Below are 18,091 nucleotides of genomic sequence, written 5' to 3'. Positions count from 1 at the left end.
TGAAATATTTTACTTTGAATTTTATTTATAATGAACTTGATTTCTGTGCTACTTTCTAGACTTCTCCTTCTCTTGCCCGACTCTCATTCTATTCTTGAGACTGAAGTTTTTGTGAGTGGGCTGTTTCTAGCCATGGTTTGGTTGTTACACAACTTGTATGGCTGCTCTTCTCTGCAAGAAAAACTCCATTTGTACATGATCACATTCTTTACTATCATATCAGCAACACACCCCACTTCCTTAGTTTTTAGCTTTGTTTTTTTCAGTACTGGAGATTGAATTCTAGGACTCACACATGCAAAGCAAGTACTCTGCTACTGAGCTATATCTCCGGCCCAACACTCCCAGGTTTTTAATGCTTCCTTTGCATGCACAGATCAAAGCATCTATCGCATTGTGTTCTCATTTTCCTGTGACTTTGCCAAATATTCATAGTAGATAATAAACTGAGAACTCTTTTCTTCTAATTTTCACTGCCTAAAATAAATTTGAGGTAAGTTTTAGCATAAGGAATATTCTGCAGTGAATTTAAAAGTTCAAACTTAGGTGAGCTTAAAGCACTGAAACATCACACCCTCCACAAATGTCTGCTTCCTTCCCTACCACCATTATTTCAAGTCCTGCACCCTCCCTCATATTCCCACAGTGGTAAGCTCAGTTCTGGTTGCCATTAAAAGGTAAGGTAAAGGCCCTCCCGTTGTTCATCGATTTGCTCGAGCGGGCCCAGTAACGTCTCCATTGGAGACTTTGTTGTTACTGTGTCTGGCATATCGAATACGTCACGGGGAGCTTGCCAGGCTCTGCCGTGCGGGCGAGATACTCTCGGTAGCTTGCCGGGCTCTCCGAGAGGGTCGGAGGAATCGAACTCGGGTCGGCCATGTTGGCTGCGTGCAAGGCAAATGCCCTACCGCTGTGCTATCGCTCCAGCCCTTAGTTGCCATTAGCCATTTATTATTCCCTTACTATGTTTCTTTATATCCCACACAGGAGAGACATTGTTCTATATCTAATCCTAACTTCAACTCAGCATGATACCCTCCAGATCGTGTAGCCACAAATTGCATGATTTTGTCTTTTCTTGTGGGCTGGAGCGATAGCACAGCGGGTAGGGCGTTCGCCTTACACGCAGCCAACATGGCCGACCCGAGTTCGATTCCTCCGCCCCTCTCGGAGAGCCCGGCAAGCTACCGAGAGTATTCGATATGCCAGACACAGTAACAACAAAGTCTCCAATGGAGACGTTACTGGGCCCGCTCGAGCAAATCGACGATCAACGGGAGGGCCTTTACCTTTACCTTTTGTCTTTTCTTGTAGCTAAGTATCATTCCATTGTGTACATGCACCATAGCTTCTGCTCTTGAACCCTTGGGATGTTTTCAGATATGGGCTATTGTGAATAGTACTGCAGTGAGCACAAAAACACAAATAAATGTCTTTTTGAAATAGTGTTTTTTGGCTCTGCAGAAAGATGCCAAGAAGTGTAATTTGGGGTCAGAGACCTCAATATTAGATCTGAATATCCATATTTTGTGTTGCATAGAAAATAGACAGAATCTTTTATGGACTAAATTTAGAGGCGTTTTCAGTGGTTCATTGCCATAGCCAAGCCAGTGGAAACAAAGAAACAGATGAATTTACATCATATTAAAAAGGTCCTGCTAGGGAATTCCTGCTTTAGAAACAAGTCTTTATGAGACTTGCATGAGATTTTCATCGGATGTTCTTCCAAAGTTCTTTTATTTTGTTTTTTGTCATTTTTTTTCCCTTTTTCCCTTCCTTCCTGGTATGTGTGCGTGCGTGCGTGCATGCGTGTGTGTGTGTGTGTGTGTGTGTGTGTGTGTGTTTGTACTTGCATTTATTTGAAAGCAGTGAGTTGTCATTGTCTTACTAATGTTAAAATGTTTGTAGATTGAGGGGTTGAAAGAACATGGTGGCTTGTGGGCATGGCTCCCACATACCTAACTTTTGGAGATTTAATTTCTTGATACACTTGGTCCTAAGTTATTGGGATCTGGCCAAAGACACAGCAGCAATTTTAAGGTGTCAGGAAGACTGAGGGCACCATCAGGCTGCTGATGCACTCACCCCGCAGGTACAAGATGACTTGCTGTCAGCATCATAACCCTGGTATCACTGTTTCACTGTATCACTGTCGTCCCATTGTTCATCGAGTTGCTTGAGTGCGCGCCAGTAACATCTCCATTCGTTCCAGTCCTGAGATTTTAGTGTACCCAGGTTGGCCGCATGCAAGGCAAATGCCCTACCCACTGTGCTTCTTATTTGTCCTTCCCATGACGACCTCATTTTCTTAGAAAATCTTTTTTTTTTTTTTTTGCTGTATGAAGGAGAAACTTCAGTCTACTCATCTTAATCAGAACCATCATAAATTTCAATACTTGCTCTTAAATTGATGCATATTTTTTTTCCTTTTTGGGTCACACCCAGCAATGCACAGGGGTTACTCCTGGCTTTGCACTCAGGAATTACTCCTGGCAGTGCTCAGGGGACCATATGGGATGCTGGAAATTGAACCCGGGTCGGCCGCATGCAAGGCAAATGCCCCACCCACTGTGCTATCACTGCAGCCCCAAATTGATGCATCTTTTTACTAATTTTGCCAGTTCTCTCAGTGAAACAGAAGATCATCTCCTACCTGGAAAAGCAGTATTGTATACATGGGCTGATCCAGTGGGCTCTAGAAAGCTAAAATGGAAATGTGGAAGCAGTCATGGTGAAGTAACTCAAAAAGATGTAAGTACTGGGTTGATTATCTTAATGATATCAGAAGCTTTCAAAAAACCCCTTTATTTTCTTTCAGTCTTGCCTGATAGTTTTACAGCTTGTTTATAGGTCTACACTTCAAAATAACTGCCAAAGATTTTAGAGCCAGTATTCAGATTTCAAAAATATTTCAGATCAAACTTTATTTAGTCATCATTTTTACTGTGCTGGTTAAAATGTGCTTAGAGAAGTACTTTCAGCATACACCCCATCAGTTGTTCAGGTTTCTACACTGACAGTCACTTTGACCGATTCAGCTTCTACTAAGGATCCACTAACTAAATCATTTATATCTGGGTGGCAAGATATTGTATGAGTTTTTTGTTTGTTTTTTGTTTCTTTGTTTTGGGGCTACACCCAGTGATGCTCAGGAGTTACTGCTATCTCTGTACTCAGGCATCACCCCTGGAGGACATTGAAATGGCACAAAGGGGTCGTAGCAGCCTCAGCTACAGTTGGGGGAGTTGAACAAAAGGGGTTCTCAAAGTATTAGGAAAGAGCATTTTGAAAAATGTTTGTACATGTTTCATCTGTTGTGTAACAAATTTGTAGCAATGGCTTTCTTTTCGAAATAAACAAGCAAATGCTGGTGGTCAAGTCCATCATCTCTTGACAAGTAAATGGTGATAGGTGAGAACATATTGTGTGATCTGGTTAAATAGTTAATATGGGTGGACTGTAATTTAGATTATTTCTGAATTACATAACAAGCGGTTAACAGAAAGCAGAAAGCTTAGTAAGTACTGTGTTTGATCCATAAATTCCAGATTATGATAGCAGTGGTGGCTGTAGGTCTCTGGGCTCTGGATCTTGTGAGAATCCCCTCTACCAGTACTTTTGAAAAAAGTGTTTTCTACATGTGACATTTTTTATGTTTTTCTTTTCAGGCACCATGATTTTGTGATACTGTTAATAGTGATGATTCAGGAATACTATGTTGATATATTCCACCCACTTGCAGATTATCAGGGTTCCTGTACCCCTGTCTCTAGTTCCCGTCCCATCCCCTGCAACTCAGAATGTGGGGGGAGCCGAACCAAGTTCTGTAAGCTCCGAGTCTGTTACCTCGATTTGTTATTACTTTACTGCTTCTTTATACTCTCCATGTGAGAGAGATCATAAAGGGTTGGTCTTCTCTTTGACCCAACGTAGTGTGATACCCTCCAGTTCCATTCTAGGAGCAGTGAACACAAGATTTCATCTTTTTCTTAAAGCTGAATAGTATCCCAGTATGTTCTCTATATGATAGTTTCTTTCTCCTTACATCTGTTGTTCAGCTCTGGGGTTTCCGAATCTTGGCTATTGTTAAGAGCGCTTCGGTGAACATAGGAGTACAGAGTTTTGTTGTTGTTGTTTTTCTTTTTTAAAGTTCTTGGGGTAGATAACCGAGAAGTAGAATCACTAAGTCACATGGAAGCTTGAATCTTAATTTTTTAAGAAATCACCACACTGTTTTGCATAGAGGCTGAACCATACATTTCCACCAGCAGTGGGTGAAGGATCCTTTTCCCCAAACATTTCTGCCAGAATTGGTGGTTTCTATTCTTTTGTTAGTGCTGTTGCCATTCTCATTTTGTGAGTTGGTATCTATTCCGTTTGGTTTGCATCTCCCAGGTGGCAAGTGATGGTAAGCACTTTCTCATACACAGATGGGCCCTCGACATGTCTTCTCTGAAGGACGTATGGTTTGGATCCTCTACCCATTTTTGGTATGGGGTTGGTTTGTTGGTAGGTTTTATGAATGGTTTACAAATGTTGAATATTAGCCTTTTGCCAGAGATGTGGCGAGTGCAAATAGATTCTCCCACTCAACAGGGAGTGTTTATTTTAGTCATCCTTTATTTTACATTGCAGAAGCAATTTCTTATTTGATATAATCCAGTTTGTTTTTTCTTTGCTTTCTTAGCCAGTGGTATTAAGGCCATTGGAGATGCCTCTGGAGTCAAGTTATGGGAAGCTCTGCCTGTTTTCCTTGATGTATAGAACTAGAATCCTTGGTCATTATATAATGGCCATTGCTGTCCCTTTTAACCTTGTAAAATTTGAACTCTTCTGTCAGATATAAGGATAGCCATCTGGCCTTTTTCAGCTGGCTGTTTGCTTATCAGATTGCTTTCCAGCTTTTTACTTTGAGCCTGTTTTTATCATGACTATTCATATGTTTTTGAATAGTTATGCAGCAAAAAGTGGGGTTTAACCTCATCATCTAACCACTCTGTGCGTTGGTTGAGTTTATGCCAAGAAGTGGAATTACTGGGTCCCATGACAGCTCTAGTCTTACTTTTCTGAGAAACCACCATATTGTTCCACAGAGCCTGAACCATACAGTATTCCCACAAGCAGTAAATGAGAATTCCTTTTCACCACAGCCCCCACTAACAGAGTGTTTCCAGTGTCTTTAAAAATTATTTATTGCATCACTACGAAATACGAAGTTACAAAGTTGTTTGTGATTGAGTTTCCGGTGTTGTTTGAGCACCAGTCCCTTTACCAGTGTCCACTTCCTTCCAACAATATCCCCATCCCCACTCCCACCCCCACCCACCCCCCCACACACACCTCTGTGGAAGGTACTTTTTCCCTTTTTTATTTTCTCTCTTAGGCACTGCAGTTTGCAATACTATTACTGATAGGGTATAATGCCTATCACTTTACTTCCTTTCAGTACCCAGTCCTCATTCAGAGTGACCACTACCCCCTATCACTGTCATAGTGGTTCCTTCCTGTTTTAACTCCCTTACCCCAATGTGGTAAGCTTCCTACTGAGGACTAGGTTCTCTGTTTTGTTTTTTTAAATCATGTGTTTCTCACTGGTTCAAGATTATAATCTCATTGTCATCTTGATTTGAATTTCTCTGATAATAAGTGGAGCTGAGCACTTTTTCATGTCTTCTGGCTATCCCTCTGTCATATTCAGAAAAGTATCTGAATTTCCTCTCCCCATTTTTTTCCCTTAAATTTTTATTAGTGAAACACCGTGGGGTACAGTTGTAGACTTACAGATTTTTGTGCTTGGGTTTCAGTTATACAATGATCGAATACCCATCCCTCCACCAGTGCCCATTCTCCACTACCACCAGTCCCAGTATCCCTCCCACCCCCCTTCCCCCCATCCCGCATCCCACCCTACCACTGTGGCAGGGCATTCCCTTTTGTTATCTCTCTCCTTTTGAATGCTGTGGTTTGCGAAAGAGATATTGAGTGGCAATCTTGTTCAGACTGTAGTCTACTCTCATCACACATTTCCCATCCTGAGAGGAACCTCCCAACACCCTTTATTTGGTGCTCCCTTCTCTGTGTGAGCTGCCTTTTCCCCTAGCGTGTGCAGTTGTCCTCAAAACTATGGAGTAATCCGCCTGGTACTTATCTCCGCTATTCTTGGGTGTTAGTCTCCTATTTTGTTACTTTATGTTACCCAGATGAATGCAATCTTTCTATGTCTATCCCTCTCTTTCTGACTCATTTCACTAAGCATGATACTTTCCATGTAGTACCACTTGTATGTAAATTTCATGACTTCATCTTTTCTGACAGCTACATAGTATTCCATTGTGTAGATGTACCAAAGCTTCTTTAACCAGTCATCTGTTCTCGGGCACTCAGTTTTTTTCCAGATTCTAGCTATTGTAAACAGTGCTGCAATGAACAGACAACTGCAGATGTCGCTTCGACTATACTTTTTTGCCTCTCCGGGTATATTCCCAGGAGTGGTATTGCTGGAACAAATGGGAGTTCAATTTCTAGTTTTTTGAGAATTGTCCATACTGTTTTCCAGAAGGGCTGAACCAGTCGGCATTCCCACCAGCAGTGAACTCTCCCCATTTTTTTTTAATAATCTATTTATTGGATCACTATGGGAAAAGTTACAAAGCTTTCAGGTTTAGGTCTCAGTCATGCAAATATCAAACACATTTCCCTTTACCAATACTTATTTTTTAGCCCAAAGAACCCCAATAAAACCCCACCCCCACCCCTCCCAGTGCCTGCGAGGCAGATGAATTCTAGTTAACACTCTATCTGCTTTGATTAGATTCATTGTTTCAACAAAAGATGCACCACTATTATTTAGAGTTTACCCCCCCCCCAATCAGACATGCTGAAAAAGCATTGTGAAGTGATTCGCTTTCTACAGCTGGGTTCAAGAATTAAATGTTGGTTTTGGATTTCCGCTATTTTACTTATTAACCCTGGAAGTATTTCTACTGAAAGTCAGATAATTAAGAGATTGGTTTCTGTGCTCTGGAGTTGTGGCCGTGCCGGAGAGCCGCTCGTGGGGGGCAACTGGTGACCTCGGTAGGGCGTGAAGGACGAACCGGAATGCCCCCCTTCCCATGAGGTTTTAGTCGCCCCCACACCCCCGGCTCATACCTGCTCTCCACAAGGCCCCCAAGCGGCCGCCATCTTTCTTTCCAGAGAGGAGACAGCGAATGGGGCAACACCCTCTCCCCTCCAGGCAGACATGATGGCCTGGATTAACGCATTATCCGTTCACTCTTCTGCTCCAAACTGCTGGGTTCTGCATTAAGTCCTTGTGCTTCTGGGACCGTGGCCGTGCTGGAGAGCCGCTCGTGGGGGGCAACTGGTGACCTCGGTAGGGCGTGAAGGACGGACCGGAACGCCCCCCTTCCCATGAGATTTTAGTCGCCCCCACACCCCTGGCTCATACCTGCTTTCCACAAGGCTCCCATGTGGCCGCCATCTTTCTTTCCAGAGGGAGGAGGGCGGAAGGGAGCAACACCCTTTCCCCTCCGGGCAGACATGATGGCCTGGATTAACGCATAGTCCGTTCAATTTTCTGCTCCAAGCTGCTGGGTTCTGCATTAAGTCCTTGTGCTTCTGGGGCTGTGGCCGTGCTGGAGAGCCGCTCGTGGGGGGCCACTGGTAGCCTCGGTAGGGCATGAAGGACGGACCAGAACACCCCCCTTCCCATGGAACTCTCCCCATTTTTGATAGGATTTTTATACTTTTTTTCTAATTGATCTTTGTGAGTGCTGTGTGTGTGTGTGTGTGTGTGTGTGTGTGTGTGTGTGTGTGTGTTTATATTAACCCTTTATCTGATGTGTTGAGTGCAATTTTTTTCTCCCGTTCACTTGGGTGTATTTTTGTTTTAGCCTTGTTTCTTTTGTCATGTAGTGTTTTAGCCTTGTTTCTTTTGTCATGTAGAAACTCCTTGATTTGATCTAGTCCCATGTGTTTATTTTTGTTGCCTTTGTCAGTTGAATCCTATCATTAAAAATATCTTTGAGGTCCGAGTCTTGGAATGTTATGCCAATATTTTCTTCAATGTATTTTATGGATTCTAGTCTGATACTGATGTCTTTGATTCACTTTACATTGCTTTTGGGTAATGCATGAGACTTGGATCCTGCTTTATTTGTTTACATGTGGTCATTCAGTTTTTCTAGCACCATTGATTAAAGTATCTTTATTTCATCTTACATACCCAGCTCTTTTGTCAATAATTCATTGACTGTAAGTCTGGAATTTGTCTTTGAGTACTCAGTTATAACCCATAGGTCAGAGAATTCATCCTTATTCCAGTACCATGCTGTTTTGATTACTATAGAAATTTCAGATCAGATCACAGATCATCCTGTTATTCGTCGATTACCTCGAGCAGGCCCCAGTAACGTCTCCTTCATCCTAGCCCTGAGATTATATTCAAGGCTCTTTAGGAGAATGAGACCCATCATTGTTACTGGTATTTGGCATATTGGGTACGACACAGGGAGTTTGCCAGACTCTGCCATGTGGGCAGGTCACATTTGGGAGCCTGCCAGTTTGTCAAAGTAGGAATGAGATGTCATAATAAAAATGTCATCCCGCTCCCTCCAAGGGGCCACGGCGAGGAACAGCCAGGCGTGGGGGCAGGAGACTGCACTGTTCTCCCTCCGGGATCTGGTTTTTATAGTCTCTGAGCCTTGGCCGCTGATGGGATTACACGGCGCCAGGGGGCCAGGTGGTGGGTGTGACCCCGCCTACTGGAATTTGGAGGAGCTGGGTGGAGGATGCTCGACTCCAATCCAAGTAGGCTTGGAGATCTCGGCCCCGGAACCCACGTGGCTTTGTCCCTCTGCCGGTACCTTCAGGTGTGCGGAGAGTGGTCTCAGCATGGTGGTGTAGAAATTTAGAGTATAATTTCAAGTTACTTCCCAGTGTCTTATTAGTATGGAGTTGGCTACTTGGGATGTTTAATGATTTCATACAAACTTTAATATTGACCATTCTAAACCCTTGAAGAGTGTTGTCTGAAATGTTACTGGCATTGTACCTTAAACCCTGTGCTATCTCTCTGATGCCTGGTTTTAATTTCATAATTTTCTTCTAAATGCTTGAAATGGATATAGAGTAGTCTGTGTAGTAATGCATGGAGGTACTAGGTCTGTACTGGGATTGAACTGGATCAGTGCTTCCAAGGGCAAGTGCCTTTACCCCTTTCCTATCTCTCCAACCCAGAGTTGCATTTGAAGTCCCATGCTTACTGCTCTTTTCTATTTTAGTCTCTTTTTGCCCCTCTCCCACCCTGGGGAACAGCTTCTTAACTGTGAACTTACCGACATTTCAGTGATTTACAGTGACAAATCACCCAAGAGGATGGCTGTCATTTTCAGTAGATTTTCTCAGTGCTGTCCCTTTAGTGAAACTATCCAATTTAGTTGGGTTACATTTGAGAGGTGGAATTTGGGGACTCCATATAGTGGCACTCGGGGCTTCCTCCTGGCTCTGAGTTCAATGATCACTCTTTGTGGGGCTCAAGGGACCATACTCAGTGCCAGGAGTTGAACCAAGGTCAGCTACAGGCAGGATAAGCACATTAAGCCCAGTAGCTGCAGCCCCAGGTTTGTTTTTTCTTAAAAGCTATTTCAGAGAACTGCCAATATTTAACCTGCCTTTAATTTTGTTTTCTTCTTTATCCTTTAAAATGTAGTTTAATAGAAAAATTTATTTTCTCTTTAAGTATTTTTGCTTTTTTATGAGTGATCTTATAAGTATAATTCTGGAATGTGCTATAAATATTAGAAAAATTTTAGAATTATTTGGTAAGTTTTCTGTTTTCTTTTTTTTTTTTTTACATTTTTTTTTATTTATTGAATCACCTTGGGAGAGGTTACAAAGCTTTCAGGTTTAGGTCTCAGTCATGCAAATATCAAACACATTTCCCTTTACCAATACTTTTTTTTTTACCATGAAGAACCCCAATAAAACCCCACCCCCACCCCTCCCAGTCCCTGTGGGGCAGATGAATTCTAGTTAACACTCTATCTGCTTTGATTAGATTCATTGTTTCAATAAAAGATTCACCACTATAATTTAGAGTTTACCCCCCCCCCCCCAAATCAGACATGCTGAAAAAGCATTGTGACGTGATTTGCTTTCTACAGCTGGGTTCAAGAATTAAATGTTGGTTTTGGATTTCTGCTATTTTACTTATTGACCCTGGAAGTATTTCTACTGAAAGTCAGATAGTTAAGAAATTGGTTTCTGTGCTCTGGAGTCGTGGCCGTGCTGGAGAGCCGCTAGTGGGGGGCAACTGGTGGCCTCGGTAGGGCATGAAGGGCGGACCGAAACGCCCCCTTCCCATGAGGTTTTAGTCGCCCCCCCACTCCCCCGGCTCATACCTGCTGTCCACAAGGCTCCCATGCGGCCGCCATCTTTCTTTCCAGAGAGGAGAAGGCGACTGGGGCAACACCCTTTCCTCTCCGGACAGACATGATGGCCTGGATTAACGCATAGTCCTTTCACTTTTCTGCTCCAAGCTGCCGGGTTCTGCATTAAGTCCCTGTGCTTCTGGGGCTGTGGCCGTGCTGGAGAGCCGCTCGCGGGGGGCAACTGGTGACCTCGGTAGGGCGTGAAGGACGGACCGGAACGCCCCCCTTCCCATGAGGTTTTAGTCGCCCCCACACCCCCGGCTCATACCTGCTGTCCACAAGGCTCCCATGTGGCCGCCACCTTTCTTTCCAGAGGGAGGAGGGCGGAAGGGATCAACACCCTTTCCCCTCCGGGCAGACATGATGGCCTGGATTAACGCATAGTCCTTTCACATTTCTGCTCCAAGCTGCTGGGTTCTGCATTAAGTCCTTGTGCTTCTGGGGCTGTGGCCGTGCTGGAGAGCCGTTCATGGGGGGCAACTGGTGACCTCGGTAGGGCGTGAAGGACGGACCGGAACGCCCCCCTTCCCATGAGGTTTTAGTCGCCCCCACACCCCCGGCTCATACCTGCTGTCCACAAGGCTCCCATGCGGCCGCCATCCTTCTTTCCAGAGAAGAGAGGGCGAATGGGGCAACACCCTTTCCCCTCTGGCAGACTTGATGGCCTGGATTAACGCATAGTCCTTTCACTTTTCTGCTCCAAGCTGCTGGGTTCTGCATTAAGTCCTTGTGCTTCTGGGGCTGTGGCCGTGCTGGAGAGCCGCTCGTGGGGGGCAACTGGTGGCCTCGGTAGGGTGTGAAGGACGGACCGGAACGCCCCCCTTCCCATGAGGTTTTAGTCGCCCCCAGTCCCCCGGCTCATGCCTGCTGTCCACAAGGCTCCCATGTGGCCGCCATCTTTCTTTCCAGAGAGGAGAGGGCGAATGGGGCAACACCCTTTCCCCTCCAGCAGATTTGATGGCCTGGATTAACGCATAGTCCGTTCACTTTTCTGCTCCAAGCTGTTGGGTTCTGCATTAAATCCTTGTGTTTCTGGGGCTGTGGCCGTGCTGGAGAGCCACTCGTGGGGGGCAACTGGTGGCCTCGGTAGGGCGTGAAGGACGGACCGGAACGCCCCCCTTCCCATGAGGTTTTAGTCGCCCCCACACCCCTGGCTCATACCTGCTGTCCACAAGGCTCCCATGTGGCCGCCACCTTTCTTTCCAGAGGGAGGAGGGCGGAAGGGACCAACACCCTTTCCCCTCCGGGCAGACATGATGGCCTGGATTAACGCATAGTCCTTTCACTTTTCTGCTCCAAGCTGCTGGGTTCTGCATTAAGTCCTTGTGCTTCTGGGGCTGTGGCCGTGCTGGAGAGCCGCTCGTGGGGGGCAACTGGTGGCCTCGGTATGGCGTGAAGGACGGACCGGAACGCCCCCCTTCCCATGAGGTTTTAGTCGCCCCCGCTCCCCCGGCTCATGCCTGCTGTCCACAAGGCTCCCATGTGGCCGCCATCTTTCTTTCCAGAGAGGAGAGGGCGAATGGGGCAACACCCTTTCCCCTCCAGCAGATTTGATGGCCTGGATTAACGCATAGTCCGTTCACTTTTCTGCTCCAAGCTGTTGGGTTCTGCATTAAGTCCTTGTGCTTCTGGGGCTGTGGCCGTGCTGGAGAGCCGCTCGTGGGGGGCAACTGGTGGCCTCGGTAGGGCGTGAAGGACGGACCGGAACGCCCCCCTTCCCATGAGGTTTTAGTCGCCCCCACACCCCCGGCTCATACCTGCTGTCCACAAGGCTCCCATGTGGCCGCCACCTTTCTTTCCAGAGGGGGGAGGGCGGAAGGGACCAACACCCTTTCCCCTCTGGCAGACTTGATGGCCTGGGTTAACACATAACCCGTTCACTTTTCTGCTCCAAGCTGCTGGGTTATGCATTAAGTACTTGTGTTTCTGGGGCTGTGGCCGTGCTCAAAGCTTAACTATGATTTTCAGAGAGAAACGTTAGGTGGTTTACTTCCCATGGATCACTTTGTATATAGAGAGATGTCACGCGGCCGCGCGGTTTTGAGGAAAAGTCCTAGTTCCCGCATACTCGAGCTGTGCTTGTAGAGGTTTCTGGTCACCGGGGTTCCATCTGGGGGAGGCGGGATGCGGTACCTACCCCATCTGGGACTTCCCGATGATCTCGGCTCTTTTTGGAACCTGTTTTTTTTTTTTTTTCCTTCGGGATCTGTGGATCCCGCCCTCCATGTTGTCCTTCTCTTCGGCTAAAATCAGTTTTCTGTTTTCTTAGGGTAGCTTTAGTCCTATATAGTTTATTTTGAAAGTGTTATTAACGTGACTTAATTTTATAATTCCAGTTTTTTATTTCAATGGATTATATAATATATGCATGCCTTAAAGTAGTCTAATTTAGAAAATATACTTAAGTATATATGTTAGTCATTGAGTTGAGGAATGTATAGTAAGTCTAGAGGTGTGTGTGTGTGTGTGTGTGTGTGTGTGTGTGTGTGTGTGTACACCTCAATTATGTGTATGAGGTGACTCAACTCAATGACTGACAGTTATTAGAATTTGCTGTATTTTTTATTTGATAGTTTTATCATTGTACTTTAAACTTTGGTATTAACACAATGCTTTCATAATTATTTCCCATAGAATTAACTCTATAGTGAATCTCCTTGCTTCATGTAGAAGTTGTGGGTCAGCTGTTGTTCTTAGTCTGTTCAGTTTAACTCTTTAAGGAAATAGGAATTTTAGACAGAACTTTATAACAATTAACACATTGACTAGTCTTAGATTAAAGCAGAGAAAATACTTTTTATTATTAGCAAGCCCACAAAGGAAGGGTATTTATTTTGATTATATTAAAATGTTAAAATACTATTTCTCAACAATAGTTAAAATAAATGGGCACACAACCTGCCAGTTTTTCTGATTAATGACTATATTAATATAAATGATTAAGAAAATAATTGTGATTTAAGTTTTAAAATGTTATGCATATTAATTCATTTTATTTGTTCTATTTTATGAAAAAGGAACCATTATTATTTTCTTTTGCTAAGTGTAGAATCCAGATTTTATGTTAATTAAGACAGAGCTAATTTTTTTTTACTTTTTGATTGTTTTGTTTTAGGATATGATGACACCGATAAGTGTGGGGAAAAAGACCATTTATTTAGTTTCATTCTTTGAAGGCTTACAACGCATTATTTTATTCACGGAAGATCCAAAAGTATTTAAAGTAACTTATGAAAGTGAAAAAGCAGAGATAGCAGAACAAGAAATTGTGTTGGCACTGCAAGATGTTGGAATTTCTCTTGTGAACAATTACACGAAGGAAGAAGTAGCCTACATTGGCATTACAAGGTCAGCTGTATTAAAAGTTAGATAAATGTAATCAGTTGTTAACAATTGATAATGGTGATTGTGAAATCTAAAATAATTCAAATTTAGTGTTTTTACCATGCATTTATATTAAGAATAGTTTTAGAATTTTTTTTTTACTTTTTTTTTGCACTTCAAATAAAAATATGGTAGAAATCAAATCTATAAACTCCTCATCTTGGGCTAATTTTCCTACTCTAGAAAGTAAATTCATTCATCACATCAAAGGTATACTTCATTTCACATATCCTAAGAAAATGTTTAATTGTTCACTACCATAGTGCAAGGTAAACTGTAGGTGATCCATAAATAGTTGCTAGAGAAAGAAAACAATACTTTGGGGGATTTTGTAGTGCACCTAGCTTGTGCTTGATTGTATGCTTCCTCTGGCAATGCTTGGGAACCTGTGTAGTACCTGGAATTGAACCAGGGATAGCCACATGCAAGACAGCATGCTCTCATGAACCCCCATACTATCTTTCTGGCCTCCAAACAGTCCTTTCTAAGTTGACCGAAGCATTTTAAGATTTAATAAGGTAGAATACTGTATTTCTCATTCCCCATGTAAGTGAACCATCATCTTTCCTTTTTTCCACCTTACTAAATCTTAAAATAATAAATGGTGTGTTTATCTAAAATGTTTGTTTTGTCTAAAATAAAATCTAAAAAAAATGCTTTTTTAATAAAGATCAAGCCAGACCTTGCCATTGTATTTCAGTGGTTTGTTATTTCAGAATAAAATTCAGACCTTACAGAATTCTCTGGTTTTATTTAGTGTTTCCCATTGTCTGACTTTTCTTCCTTTTTAAAAGAATATGTTTTTGTTACTGTTGTTTGGGGCCACATCCACCTGCAATGCTCAGGCTTTCTCCTTGATCAGTGCTCAAAGATCACACCTGGTGATACCCAAGGGACTCTGGCCTGCCAGGGATCTAACTTGTCATGTCTCTAGGCAAGAAAAACTCCCTCTGCCTGTCTCCAGCCCCAGTCCAGAACCTTTAGGAATTTCCTCTTTTCCTTTCAGTGTATTCTTAGAATGCCCATTCACTGCTCTGTTGAGAGTCTTTGCACAGCCCACTCTCCACCCTCTAGGCGCTTCTGTTGTCTGCTCATGAGCTCCTCCTTCTCCTTTAGTGGTGCTGAGCCCTCCCCTCTCACTGTGTCCCTTTTGGCCCCTCTGTTTAATTCATACTTCAACCCCGCCTCTTTACAAATCTGTGTATACCAGATCTGTCTTGCCCAGTCAGTTTTTTCCTCTTTCAGAAGCTTTCTCATCTCCTAATATATGAAAATGTATTGATTTAATATATTTACTTTTTATTGTCTATCATTTAAAATAAAGTGCTGGAGAGGAGAGTGATAGTTCAGTGGGTAAGAGGTTAGCCTTGCATGCAGACAACCCAGGTTTGATCCCTCACATCACATATGATCCTCTGAGCCCACCAAGAGTGATTCCTTAGCACAGAGCCAGGAGTAAGCTCTGAGCAGAAGCAAAAATACCAAACGGTAAAATTCTGTATGGCAACAGAGTTCACAGATCTACTTTGATCAAACACAACTACTTTGAACAGTGCCTGAATGGGAGTTGAATAAATGCTGGTTGGAGTGCATTCCAAGTTTTTCGATTTGCTCATAAACTGAGGATATTGCAAATTTTTACTGAAAATATGATTCATGTAATAATTTTCTTAAATTGAAAATGCTTATAAATTGTTTTGATTTTTTGCCTCTACAAATAAGTTCTGATGTGGTTTGGGAGATAAAACCCAAGAAGAAGGCAAGATGGAAGCCAATGAGTGTAAAACATACTGAGAAGTTAGAGAAAGAATTTAAGGACTATATTGAATCTTCCCCTGCTGAAGATAAACTTGTTGAGCTGGACACAAATGTTCCGGTAACATTTTTAAGTATTGATATGGGTTTTAATTTTTATCTCATAATTAGAAGAATCACTAGTGAATTTTTAAGAAAAGCCTGATTTTCTTGAAAACTGAGCACTATACTATCTCATTACTTTCTATGAACTTCTATTACTTTGGTAGGGAACCATCCTTGGCTCAGGGACTGTTCCTTGCTCTGTGCTCAGGAGCCCAGGTGTGCTACCAGCATTCTTGTCCTTGTACAGGCAAGGAAGTACCTTACCCATGGTATTTCTCTGGGCCTATGTAAATTCTTTTTGAAGAGATCATTGTTTTTCCTGTTTTTGGCTTTTGGACCACATCCAGTGGTACTATCACTCTGTCCCCACTTAAAGAATTTAATTTTAGCTCAGATGTTCTCAATATTCTAGTGATATATTTCTTGGGTTAACAAGAGACCAGTATGTTTTATTTATCTTTCTCTTTTATCACTTGATTTTTTTATTATTGTAGATTTTTTTTTAAATACAAGAAGTGATGAGTGGGAGTGTGGCTCATGTAATAGAACACATGCCTGGCATGTAGAAAGCCCTAGGTGTGGCATTGCCAGGTGTGTCCTCATCAAACTCAAGTATAAGTGATACAGTTAAACCGTAAAGATTATGAATATGTGAAAATGATGGGCCAGAGAGAGTACAGGATTTGGGGACTTGATTATAGCCAACCCCAGCTCGAATCCCTATCACTATATCTAGACCCCTGAGTACAACCGGGAGTCACTCCTGAGCACAAAGTAGGTTTGCCCTCCAATGAGATGATGAGTATGTGAAATTTATGAATATGGGCTAAAACGCTCTTACTCTGAACATAATGAAATTTAGCATAATTTAATAAGATCTTTAACAGGCAGACACGGGCAGGTGCCACAAGCAGCTCCCACTGGATGTGGTTTAATACAAATTGCAGCACTGGCACCAGTGTGCTTAAGTTTTTTTTTTTGTTTGTTTGTTTGTTTGTTTGTAAAGGATTTCTTAAAGGGCCGGAACCATAGTACAGTGGGTAGAGCTCTTACCTTGCATGCAGATGACCCGGTTCCATCCCCGGCATGCTGTATGAGCCCTCGAGCCTGTCAGGTGACCCTGTGCCACAGAGCTGGGAGTGCACCCTTAGTACCACTGGGTGTGGCCAAAAAACAAACAAAGAAAAAAGAGAAGAATTTGTAATTGAATTTCTCAGTTATGAACAGAGAAAAGTTCCATTATTTTGTGGGGGGGCTTCTATTTTTCAGGTTCGCTTCACACCTAGTGGAACTAACATGAAAATTCTGCAACCACATGTAATAGCTATACGGAGAAATTACCTGCCAGCATTGAAAGTAGAGTATAACTCATCTGCTCACCAGTCATCATTTAGGATTCAGATTTACAGAGTACAGGTGAGTTTTGACAGAATAGTCATTGTAAATTAATGAAAACTGTCAATAGACCAAAAAAATTTCCATGGTGTATTTTATCTAATACTGTAGCTTCAATATTAGAGTAGACGTTTTTATTCTTTCTTCTTAGATTCTGTTATTCTAGTCAAGTTGAATGTTAACGTATTAATATACTGATCTATTTTTTATTTTCTTAGATCCAAAACCAGATACATGGTGCTATATTTCCTTTTGTGTTTTATCCTATTAAACCTCCCAAATCGGTCACCATGGATTCAGGTTTGTTTGTATTTTCAGATTGCCGTAAAAATGGTTATATGATTTATTTTGCTCTAAAAATGTGAAATGAAATCAGTCTTTAGTTTCTGTAGACTCATTAGAAAATTAAACAACTTGAAAATTCCAGCAAGTGTTTTACAGATCCTTCAACAAAACTCTGAATGCTGAAGAAAAGATTAGCAATGTATATTTAAGGATTTAGAAATGCAGTTTAAAAAAATCTCCCTATATTTTATGTGTATCCATGACTACATTTGTCAGCCATTCCTCAAGGCCACAGAAACTGAGAACAGGTCTTCGGTAGGAAGCTCTCTGTGGGGGTGGGGTGAGGGATGGAGGAGGATGGGGGCTCAGTGCTGGGTCCGTGGTGGAGGGAAGTGGACACTCTGGTGGCAGGTGTGGTGCCGGAATTATGCAAGAAGCCCTGCCTTTAACAGTCTTGTTAAACCACAGTGCCTAAAATAAAGTTTAAGAAAACTAAAAGACCACTAGGGACCGCTGCGAGATGGGATCCGAGCTCTTGTGTTGTATGCCCCTGACCCCCGTGAACCTGGCAGCACAGGCCTGAGCTCCACCACATCCCTGGTCACCAGCACTGAGCTGGCCCTTGGGGCCAAGTTTCTCAGGAAGTGACCTCCAGACCCTCGAGCACCACTTGGGAAACTCTCTTCCCTTTTCCCCCCAAACCACCCTAGGACCTTTGGGTAAATTGTGAGGAAGTT

The 18,091-nt window shown here is 42.9% G+C and overlaps 1 protein-coding gene across 1 annotated transcript in view; it reads left to right on the top strand.

Moving 5' to 3' along the window:
* Window positions 1-18,091, top strand: part of VPS13A (vacuolar protein sorting 13 homolog A) — a 210,696-nt gene that overhangs the window by 142,711 nt on the left and 49,894 nt on the right. Inside the window, exons 53-57 of the mRNA XM_056118801.1 lie at window positions 2,622-2,751; window positions 13,546-13,778; window positions 15,537-15,690; window positions 16,944-17,090; window positions 17,288-17,369. Coding sequence (XP_055974776.1) covers window positions 2,622-2,751; window positions 13,546-13,778; window positions 15,537-15,690; window positions 16,944-17,090; window positions 17,288-17,369 — 746 coding nt within the window. The remainder of the gene's footprint in view (window positions 1-2,621; window positions 2,752-13,545; window positions 13,779-15,536; window positions 15,691-16,943; window positions 17,091-17,287; window positions 17,370-18,091) is intronic.

Source organism: Sorex fumeus, unplaced genomic scaffold (genome assembly GCF_029834395.1).
Source record: "Sorex fumeus unplaced genomic scaffold, SorFum_2.1 ptg000038l, whole genome shotgun sequence".
NCBI lineage: Eukaryota > Metazoa > Chordata > Mammalia > Eulipotyphla > Soricidae > Sorex > Sorex fumeus.
This window is presented reverse-complemented; position numbering and strand designations above follow the sequence as displayed.